Source organism: Lagenorhynchus albirostris, chromosome 19 (assembly GCF_949774975.1).
Source record: "Lagenorhynchus albirostris chromosome 19, mLagAlb1.1, whole genome shotgun sequence".
Taxonomy (NCBI): domain Eukaryota; kingdom Metazoa; phylum Chordata; class Mammalia; order Artiodactyla; family Delphinidae; genus Lagenorhynchus; species Lagenorhynchus albirostris.
This window is the reverse complement of record NC_083113.1, coordinates 47585544-47596763: the sequence shown is the minus strand read 5'-3', so window position 1 is coordinate 47596763 and position 11220 is coordinate 47585544. Positions and strand designations below refer to the sequence as shown.

At 49.5% G+C, this 11220-nt stretch overlaps 1 protein-coding gene across 15 annotated transcripts in view; it reads left to right on the top strand.

Annotated features, from left to right (window-relative positions):
* Positions 1-291: 291 nt before the first annotated feature.
* Positions 292-11220, top strand: part of PDPR (pyruvate dehydrogenase phosphatase regulatory subunit) — a 38718-nt gene continuing 27789 nt past the window's right edge. For 4 of the 15 annotated variants that reach the window (XM_060129891.1, XM_060129896.1, XM_060129890.1 and 1 more), the window contains exons 1-3: positions 292-477; positions 8542-8829; positions 9986-10119. In XM_060129891.1, coding sequence (XP_059985874.1) covers positions 8606-8829; positions 9986-10119 — 358 coding nt within the window. In that variant the 5' untranslated portion in view covers positions 292-477; positions 8542-8605. Of the gene's footprint in view, positions 478-941; positions 969-1343; positions 1466-8541; positions 8830-9985; positions 10120-11220 lie in introns of those variants that run through there. The other 11 variants (XM_060129893.1, XM_060129894.1, XM_060129898.1 and 8 more) reach the window with 11 other exon arrangements.

Below are 11220 nucleotides of genomic sequence, written 5' to 3'. Positions count from 1 at the left end.
GCGCCTCAAAGGAAGAAAGAACCCCCGCTCTCTCCCCACACTGCAGCGGGATTGCCACCACCTCGGCCGGCAGGACTGCACCTGCATAAATAGCAGGCTCCGAGGCTAGAGTCCTAAAGCGAGCCTCAAAGGGCAGTCCCACAGGTCGCCGCCATTATGGCGGAGGCGGCCCCCATTTAGGGGACGGGCCTCCAGAGACCCAAACAAGCCCCACGTGTCAGGGGCGGAGCCCTACCACCTAACGTCACGGTGCGCGTGCGCGAGTGAGGTCACGTGCCGACGTACCCTTGCTAGGCACCGTAAAGCGCGGAAGGTCGCCGTATCAAGCTTCGCCGGAACTTTTTCCTACCTCCTGTCCCGCCCCCTTCCCAAGCCGTGTACCACCTTCCGGCCCCCAGGAACCCCGGCAAGGGTTGTGGCTGCTGCCCCGCTTCAGCCGGAGTGTTGCTGAGCGCGGAGCCCGAGGGCGCCCGTGAGGTAAGGAGAAGCTGCGGAGCCGCTCTGGCGTCCCCGTCCGCGCGGACCGTGGCGGCCCGGGACCCCCAGCGCCCCCCCCCTTTCCTCTGTGGTCTCGGTCAGGGGGCTTCCGGCGTCCCTCGTTTCCCGTCGGTTCTGCCTGGCCCTCGGAAGGCGCTTCCCGGCGCCGGGACTCCGCCCGCCGGGGCCGACAGCGCGTCGCCCGGTCTCCCTCAGCCTCTCTGCGGCGGTGGCGTCTCGCGGACCCGTGCCCGGCTGCCCGGGGCCAGCGCACCGGCTCTGGCAGGCGCCCGCAGCCGAGCCCGGATGCCCAGGGCGGCCGGGGTAACCTCGCTCCTGAGGCCCGCCTCGGGCAGGCAGCCCCCACCCCCCACGCCCCAGCGTGGGTCGGGCTTGCCCAGCTGGGTCGTCTCTGCAGGCGTAATTGTTTTCCCGCGTGGCAACGTGCGGTCCGCTTGTGCTTAACTAGTAAAAGTGCTGCAGAGTCAGCGGTGAGGTTAGGTGGAAACGTCCATGCCGGGGCGGTGAGCTCTCTTCCCAACGTTTGACCCTTTGGGCGTGATGTGTATGACACCGAGATTTGATTCAGGCATCTTCACGTCCGTTTCGCCCGTGCTGGGGGGCGGCGAGGTAGCCGGCCTGAAGGGGACACATTCCTAGGGCTAGAGATTTGTGTTAAGTTCTCAAACTTGGCTGATCACCTGGTGCACTTGTTGAAAAATATAGCACCCTGGACCGCAGGATCAGAATCTCCAGAGAGGGAGCCTGTGTGTGTGTGTGTGTGAGAGTGTGTTTTAAAATGTGTCCCAGGTGGCTCTCATTTGGAGGCAGGTGTGGGAAATGTTGATCCGTCTCTTCTCACCCAGTCTCCCTTGTGACCAGCAGCCAATTTGTACAAGGTGTTGTGACCATGCAGAGGAACAGCTCAGAAGGAGTTGGAGCTGTCCTCTTGCTCTTGTTGGTGTAAGCAGATCTGAGCATAACCAGCGTCAGTATTGAGATTGTTTAGCAGGAATTCTTCTCCTTAGCAGAAATTAAACACGTAATTTACTTTCAACCAGGTGTGTGTTTTACTTTGTTGTCTTTGACACCTTCCGTTTCTTCTCTACTGGCTTTATCTCCTTTGCTCTCAAGTTTTATTTTGCTTTAGCTGCCAAACCTACTGGAATAGACTGTGATGCCTTCTGTACCTTCACTGTTTGCATCCACTGTAAGTCCTTCTTTTTTTGTCCTCACCACTTCACTGACTCTTGAAGGTCATGGTGAGCACAAGGTCAAAAATCCTTTTCTTGGTTCTTATCACCCTGGCCTTTTAGTATTATTTCTTCCATCTTGAAACTCATCTGTTGTTATGTTTTTGGGTTTTTTTTATTATTTATTTTTGGCTGTGTTGGGTCTTCATTGCTGCGCGTGGGCTTTCTCTAGTTGTGGTGAGCGGGGGCTAGTCTTCGTTGCGGTGCGTAGACTTCCGTAGTTCTGGCTCACAGGCCCTAGAGCACAGGCTCAGTAGTTGTGGCATACGGGCTTAGCTGCTCTGCGGCATGTGGGATCTTCCCGGACCGGGGCTCGAACCTGTGTCCCCTGCATTGGCAGGCGGATTCTTAACCACTGCGCCACCAGGGAAGTCCCTGTTGTTACGTTTTTTAATGCTACCTTTGCAATTCCTTTTTTCTATTTGGGGAAGTGCCTTGTGGTTCCGGCCTCTCAGCTACCCTGTTTTAATCATCTAATCCTAACTTACAGGTAGCAAGAAGTAATGATTCAATGGCAGACTCTAATGCTGAACTGGCGGGCTTTGAATTGAGGCTCTGCCACTCACCAGTATTGTAGGATCTTGGATCAGTCACTTCACGTCTCTGTGCCTCCTTTACCTCAAGTGTAGAATAAAAATTGTAACATCGGGGGCTTCCCTGGTGGCGCAGTGGTTGAGAGTCCGCCTGCCAATGCGGGGGACATGGGTTCGTGCCCCGGTCCGGGAAGATCCCACATGCCGCGGAGCGGCTGGGCCCGTGAGTCATGGCCGCTGAGTCTGCGCATCCGGAGCCTGTGCTCCACAACGGGAGAGGCCACAACAGTGAGAGGCCCGCATACTGCACAAAAAAAAAAAAAAAAAAATTGTAACATCTTCTAGATTTGTGAGGGTTAAATTAGTTGTATGCATAAAGCAGTGCCTGGCACATCATAACTACCTATAAGAATATAACCTTTTTTAAAAAATTATATCAGGTTATTTAGAGATCTCCTCACATCTGGGGGCCTAGCCTTGAGATCTGAGTCATCACTGAATTTTTTCCCCATCTCCTTTGTTCACTGTTCTCATTTAATTGTCAGGTTGTATTTCCATGGTGCCTACTGTGACAACCCTGATCAAGTTATAAGTGGTCCCTGCTCTCAGAGAGCTCCATTATCCCAGGGGGCTAAAGGCTACCACTTTCCAAGTGCTTCTGAGGTTCCACTTGCCATGTTCTTCCTGCATTTCTGCTTTAGTCTTGCAGCAGCCACGTGAGGTAGGTATTCCTAGCCCATGTAACAGACGAGCAGCCTGAACCACAGAGATTGAACAACCTGCTCAAAGTCATACAGCTAATGAGTGGTGGGGGAGATTATCAGACCCAGATCTGTCTGCTTCTGAAGTCTGCTTCCTCCTCACGCAGCTTGCTGTTTTGCTTCCCTGATTGGCAGACAGACCGTTACAGAGTGTGGTTGGCTCTGAGCTGGGGCTTGTGCAGGGTGTTTGGGGAAATACAGAACAGTTACCTGAGTGTTGGGAGAGTGGGAACAAATAAGATGTCAGACAGGCTGAGAGCTGCAGGGATTATCTTTATTTGGGGGGAGGGGTGGCAGGAACTATGCCACTGAGAAGGAACAGTCTGCACAAATCCCAGAGGTGGAAGAGAAAGTTCATGCCTGACACGTGTGAGGAATTAAAGTAGTTTAGGTTTGATGCGAGTGTGAGAGGAGAGAGAGAGAAGAGAAATTAGATCAGAGATAAGAAGTGAGCAGGGTCTTGCACTTCCTATTAAGGAATTTGACTTTTTCTGAGGGCGCCAGATAGTCATTGAAGGGTTTGAGCAGGGGCACGAAATAGAATCTTCATTTCAGAGATGTGCTCAGGCCTCTGTGTGAAGGCTGTGGGGCGTGGGGAGAATGGTGTGCAAATTAGAGGCGGGAAGCCCAGTTGGGAACCTTTTGCAGTAAACAGAGAGGATGGCGGGCTGTGCTCAGTTCAGGGCAGTGGAGATGGAGAGTAGACCCACTGGAGGGAGATTTACGATGTAGGGTTGTTGGTTAGGCCTTGATGATTGACTGGAGAGAGGAGATGAGAGCAAGGGAGGAATGTGGGATGACACCCAGGATTCTAGTGTATGGTGTTCCTGGGGGACACAGGAAGTGGAGCAGAGTTGGAGATCAGGGAAGATGGCTTTACCTTTTGGATGTGCTCAGTTTGACCTGTGGGAGTCCAAGTGGAGGTGGCCCTTCTTCCACTAGACGTGCGGGTCTAAGGCTCAGGAGTGCTATGGGTTAGGCCATCAGTCATGGCAGGAAAGGGAATCACCCTGAACAGTGGTGGATGGGGAAGCGAAGCTGGCCTCAGGGAGCCCTGGGGGACGTCAACACAGAGGGAAGGGCAGAGGAGAGAGGCCAGTGATCGGGGCAGAAGGTGCCACAGAAAACAAGGAAAAAGTGTGGATAGGAGGGAGTGCCCAGAAAGTGCCCTTGGAAAGGAGCAACATTTGCGTTCCTGGTAAGAGGAGTGCAGTGGCCTGGTGGGGCAGAAGCCCGACCACTTTTGGTTCAGAAGAGAGTAGGACGGGAAATAAAAAAGACAGGTTGTGAAATACATGTTAAGAAATTTTTGCTTAAAATGTCCACTGGCCGACTGTGCCATCACCAAGGTAATAAAAGAAGGACTTAAGGCAAAGGTGGTGGCAAACAAGTGGACGTCAGGGCAGCTCATTGCTGCAAAAATAACATTCTGGGAAAATATAATTGACACTGGTACTGGTGATCTTTGAGTGGAGGGAAATCTTAACTTCCTCCTGTTTTTCTTTTTTAGATAAATTTTATTTATTTTTATTTTTGGCTACATTGGGTCTTTGTTGCTGCGCGCGGGCTTTCTCTAGTTGAGGCAAGTAGGAGCTCCTCTTTGTTGCAGTGCGCGGGCTTCTCATTGCAGTGGCTTCTCGTTGCGGAGCATGGGCTCTAGGCACATGGGCTTTAGTAGTTGCAGCACGTGGGCTCAGTAGTTGTGGCTTGTGGCCTCTGGAGCGCAGGTTCAGTAGTTGTGGTGCACGGGCTTAGTTGCTCTGCTGCATGTGGGATCTTCCCGGACCAGGGCTCGAACCCGTGTCCCCTGCATTGGCAGGCAGATTCTTAACCACTGCACCACCAGGGAAGCCCTTTACCTCTGTTTTTGATTTTTTGCAGACCATCATTTTATAACTTAGAATTTTTAAAATTGCTAATTGAAGAGTGTTTTGGAGCTTTGTTTTATTTCTTAAATCCCCTGGGCAGGGGGAGGGGGTACTTAAGCACATCTAAATGCTGAGGAGAAGGAGGTAAATGTGAAGGTATGTGAAAGAGGGAGGACAGCTGGTGGAGCTCGGTTCAGGGGAAGGGGGCAGGAAGGGGGATCCAGGCCCTTGTAAGGGATTAACTTCTGACCCTGTGAAGGAAGGCAGAGATGGTTTGCTGATGCAGGGAGGTATACAGGTGGGGTTTTGGGGAACAAGATGAGACAGGTTATCTCCTTTGATGAAGGAAGAGAGGAGGTGGTGTTAAAGGTTGGGAGAAGAGCCATGTTATGGGTTCAGAACCCGGATGTAGAGAGCGCTGTGCCTGTGGCTTAATAGGAAGTAGCCCGGAGCCAAGTAGGGGTGCCTGCTAACTTAAGGCACAAAGGAACAGGGTCTTTCCCAAGTGTGACTGAGTGGTAATGGTTCAGAAGCAAGGAGGATGCCCACTGTGCCTCTTGATGGTGTCAGTGGAACAGGGCTGGCTGTGTGACAGCGACAGTTCCCTCAGGAGAGCTGCATTTCCATTAAGACAGAGGGTGGAGAGAACATTCGTGAAGGGGTGGGTGCGTCACTTTGGTAAGGGTGTTCTAGAGCGCCCATAGAGGTTTTAGGGGAGGAAAACAGATGGTTTGGAACTGGGGAGAGAAATTGGTCATGTGGAGATGAGCTTACAGCAAGACTAGCTGTGTGGAGAAGCTTCCATCTTGAGACAGGGTTTGACAGGGACATGAGGTGTGGTGGGACCTCAAGGTGGCCAGAAAAGTTAGTCCCTAGTTGGTTGGGATTTCTCTTGGGATGCAGTCTGTGCCTGCCCTCGTCACAGATCTGAGAGTCCTCTGACAGGTGGGTGTTGATACGTGGCCTTAGGTGATTCAGGCTGATGGTGGAGCATGCTGGGTCCTGAGGCTGCTGGTGGACGTGCTGTTGGTGACTTGCTAGCCACCCTCATGTCTGCTTGTCACCCCCACTCTGGTCTTCAGGCCTCGTCTTCCTGTACATCTGTGACCGCATAGTCTGCGAACAGGTCTTTCTTCAGTTTCTTGAAACTTGAACAGTCCCCTGTTTTGTTGTTAGATTAATTTTGTTAAAAGCCTGCCTTTGTCATATTCAGCCTGTGGTACTGGACCAAGTATCAGAGGCTTCCATGGTCTGGCTTCACCGTACTTCAGTTTCTGCTATTACCCAGCGTTCATAGAAGCTGCGGCCTCTGAGCCACGTCCTTCGCTGTCATCCACCAGTGGGTTCTTGGACTCTTTAATCAGTAGAAATTGAGGCAAGGCTTTATCGGGACTCGAGGGAGCAAAAGCAAGCGGCAGGTTCCCTTGCTCACTCCCCCGGGGGGGGGGCAGATCGGTGGGTGGGGCCAGGGGTGGCTTGGGTGGTCTGCCCACCCCCGTGGTGGTGCTGTGCGCGGGGGTCATGCCAGGAGCCTGCTTTTGCTTCTGGCACCTCAGAAATGGCAGGTGGGTTTTGGCCTCTTTGTATCTTTGTTCTTTTTGCCCCCATTGCCCTGCATGCAGTTATTTTTAGCCCTTTACTGTTTCTCTGTGTTTTGTTGCTCCAGGAGATGTCTGTCTTGGTGCAGGCACTGCAACAAAGGGTCCCAGGTCCCAGCCTGTCTCACAGGCAGTTAGGGTCAGGCTTGTTCTGCAGCCTGATGGTGTGTGCTTCCCGTCTCTGTCCCGATTTCGCCCCTCCCAGGCTCAGCTTAGGTCTTACGCTGTACACGATACTCATCCCCGTGGACCTGGCCTCCACGCTTTTCCTTGTCTAACGTAGGATATTTATTGTCTTGTGGAAATGTCTTGGTTACAGCCTGTGACTGGTGTGTAAGTGATCAGCCTGACGGGACTCATCCTCTGCTCTCAGGAGCGCACATCTGGTACCTTCAACTCCCCCCATCGCCATGGAAGCATGAGGCCAGCTGTCCCTCCCTGCAGCTTTGAATCCCGTCTCTCTCTCTCCTTCTCCTGGGCCTCATCCTTTGTTCTTGCCTCTCCTTTCTCTGCCGTCTCTTTCCTTTTTACTGGCTCATCCCCTGAGCAGTGAAACATGCTTAATAGCTCCCGGCCCTAAACACAGACCGCCTTGCTCGGCTCCGAGTTCCTCTGCTCCCCTCAGAGCATGGGGTAGCGGTTGCCTCACTCCCTCATCTCGCTTACTCTTTAGTTTGCTCTAGTCTCTGTTCTATCCCTGCCATTCCCCTGAGAATGTTCTTTTTGAGGACACCTGGGGCTCTGTGCTGTCACATCTGGTGGACACGTGGCCGTCCTGCTCCCCCCTCAGCACCCTCTGTAGTTACCACTTCTTCACACATGTTCCTCTGTTGGCTTCTGTGCCCTCTGCCTGGTTTTCTTTCTACCTCACTGGCCACTCCGTCTCTATCTCTTTAGCCACTTTTCTTTTTCAGGACGCTCTGTGCATCTACAGCGTTCAGTCCTGTTTGTAGTCCTTTCCTTCTCTTCCTTGTGTGTAAATGCCGGGAGCCTTGGGGGTCTTGTTCCTCCAGATGCTAGGGCTTCAAATATTGTACATATGCTAATGACTCCCAGACCACACCCCCAGGTTTCAGGCTTGGGAACCCAGCTGCTGCTCCCTGTTTTCACGTGCTGCCTGCTGGGTCTCTGGCTGTTGACATCTAAGACTGGGACCTTTCACTGTTCACACGCATGCACACCCTCACAGCCTCCCTCCCTATGTCTGATCCATCTCACGTAGTCCGTGGCCCCAGTTGCTTACCCCACAAACTTAGCCATCATCCTTATTTCTCCGTTTTTCCCGTTTTAACATCCAGTTTGTTGGCAAGTAAGTTCTGTGTTTTCTACTTCCCAAACAATCCAGTCATTTCTCTGACTCTGCTGCCACCATCCTCGTCTGAGCCACTATGGTGTCCCCCCTGGAGAACTGCCATAGCTTCCTGACTCACCCCTGCTTTCCCTGTCCTTCTGGGAGCCTTCCATGGAGCCAGCCTGATCTTGGAAAAACAGGCCAGATTATGTCATTCCCCTGCTTTAGTGTTTTCCTTTGCATGTAGAATAAATCCCACTCCTCGTGGTGGCATCCAAGAGCTGTGTACGATTGGTCTCTGCCACCTCCAGCTCGATCTCAGGTCACCTCCTCTCCCTCACGTGCTGTGGACACACTGGCCTCTTTTCTGTGCTTGGACTCCTCAAGCTCTCTCACTTCAGGGCCTTTGCACATGCTGGTTCTTCTGTCCGAACACTCTCACATAGCGGGTTCTTTTTCATCCATCAGGTCTTTTCAAATGTCACCTTCTTTCTGACCATGATATTTTGGTGTGCCCCTAGTGACTCCGTCATACTAGCTTTGTTACTTGTTTTATTTATATATTGGCTGCTTGTCTCTCTGTCTCAAATGTAAGTTGTGTAAAGGCAGGGACCTCCTCATTTGTCTTCATTGCTGTATCTATACCTAGCAATGTGTCTGGAACTCAGTGAGTCCTCAGACGTTTGCTGAATGTACAATTATCGTTCTGTGTTTCAACACTTTCTCGTTAATCTTATGCTCTTGGGTTTTCTCTGTCTAGTTTGAATTCTTGGGATCCGCTTCTTGCTGAGTGAGAGCACGTCTCCCAGTTGCTGACAGACGTGATGCTTTACCAGTTGCTATCGGTGGTCCGAAGACCAAGAAGCAGCCGAGGATGGCAGAAGTGGTCCTCAGCCAGAAGCGGTGCGTCAGCTGCCAAAGCGCATTCTGTGGCCCTGCCTGCCCAGGCACAGGTGGTCATCTGTGGTGGTGGAATCATGGGCACATCTGTGGCCTATCATCTCTCCAAGATGGGGTGGAAGGATATCGTCCTTTTGGAGCAGGGCAGGTAGGGATCAAGCTGGACATGGCTTGGGGCTGTGCTGCACTGATTATATGGGCTTCCCTCATCCCTCTCATTTCAGTAATACTGACTCAGCAATAGCTAATGTAAGTGTCACTAAGTAGCATAAGTAGAATTAGAGAAAAGTGAAATCTTTGGTACTTTGTTTTGCAATGCCTAATACTCCTGTTTTCTGGTTTTCAGAGAGATGGCAGATTGGGACATAACAAGTAGCTAAAAGATGTGTTTATTTCCGGTTCAAAGCACATCTTATCATCTTGCTCTCTTTGTTGTAATAATACAGCAATAAATCCTGCGACTCAGGTGCTTCCTCTTTGAGCCAAAATGAAATTGGCTACATTATTTCTTATTTCTGTTCCTTTTCAGTTGATTAACTTACTTTAGAACAGTTTAGATTTATAGAACAATTGGAACAATAGTGCAGAGTTACCATATACCTTGCATCCAGGTTTACCTACTATTAACATCTTATATTAGGATTAATGTTTCAATTAATGACGCAATTGTGATACATTATTTTAAACTAACATTGCTGCTTTATTCGAATTTATTCACTTTTCACCTAGTGTCCTTTTTCTGTTCCATGCTGTTTATGTTGTTGCCTACCGCAAATTGGACAACATTTTAAAAATTTAAAGTGTGGTTATTTCTGAATAGGTGATACATTTACATAGTTCAAACTTGAAAATGTGTAAAAGAGTGTACAGGGGAAAGTCTCCTGCTCGCTGACCTCTAGCTACAAGTTTCCCTCACTGGAAGCCAGTTAAGTTCCTTAGGTACCATTTCAGATACTCTTCTCCATGTATAATCAGATATGTATTGGTAGGTATGTATGTGGGTATATGCATATTCATTTATTTTTTTTCCCTTTTTCATACGAGTAGTAGCGTACCTTAAACAGTGTTCCTCACCTGGGTTGTTCCATTAGGATTGGTGCATAGAAGTGTTCATTTATTTTTTATGGCCGTAAAGTATTCTGTTGTATAGGTGAACTCCAAAATTTTAAATCATTCTCAGGTTGATGGACATTGCGGTTGTTTCCATCTTTGGATGTTACAACAGTGGTATAATGAGGAACCTTGAACTTCTTGTATTCACCGATATATGCGTCTACCTAATAGCATTTGCATCTATCCTGCAGGCTGGCTGCTGGCTCTACGAGGTTCTGTGCTGGCATCCTAAGCACCGCCAGGCACTTGACCATTGAGCAAAAGATGGCAGACTACTCAAACAAACTCTACCATCAGTTAGAGCAAGAAACAGGGATCCATACAGGTAAGCAGGTAATCTAGACTCTTTTACTCAGTACTGTATTTGGTCCTATACCAAGTCAGCTTGTGATTTGGTAATTCAGACTTGAGTTTTAATACAGGTTTTGCCACTTGTCAGGGTATGACCTTGGGCAAGTCACTTAGCTTGTTGAGCTATCTTCACTTTCCTTATCTGTAAATCGAGGGCCTTCAGTCAGTATCCTAGCTCCTTTTCAGATTCTATAATTCTTATAGAGTGGAAGTTTTCCTGGGCCGTTTCCTATATATTTCACTCATTGAAGTCTAGTAAGTGGCAACACTTGGCTCCTGAATGAAGAGGAGGAGAAACAACTCAACTTTAGGTGCTTGGTAGTTAAATCATAGTTTGACCCACTGCACTTCAAAAAATTGATATTAAGGATATTTCTACCTGGAAAGCATAAACATGTATTTCTCCTTACCTGTGTAATCAAGGGGGTAAGGACACAGAATTGTAAGTTAAATAATACTGGAGTAAGTAGGAACTGTCCCAAGAAGAGGGAGACAAAGCCACGCTATGGTCCCATGTGGTAACAAGGTAGAAAGAAAGTCCAGCGCTTTGTTATAAGGTGATGGATTAGCTAGAAGCCCAGAGTCAAACCCAGTCTCGTGGCTGATGAAGCAGTTTGGTGACCACAGTATAATCATGAGAGGGTAGTGAGGCCCCGTGATGAAATTCAGGACAATGCCTATATGAGGCAGACCTTGCATAATTCAGATCACAGATACTTCAAGATTAATACGGACAAAAAATGGTAGCTTTTCTTTTTGCCAACCGAAGTGTAACCTTACTTGTAAATTGTAACTTAAGACTGATTTTCTAATAACTTGAATATGATAGACATGGACCTAACTGTATTTCAGTCCTTTTTGGTTGGATTTAATTTAATGACAACAAGGTACTTGAATCAGATACTAACCAGTATTTGAGTCAGAAGAGGGTCCACATAATGAGCCCAGAAATGGAACTGCTGAGTCCTGGTCCTTTGGTTCAGTTACTCGTGCTTTGTTGAGCCTTGCATGGCTCAGCTGGTTAGATTCCAGAGGAATCAGGGCTGCAGGCTTCTGTAAGGTAAGTTAGTCTAGC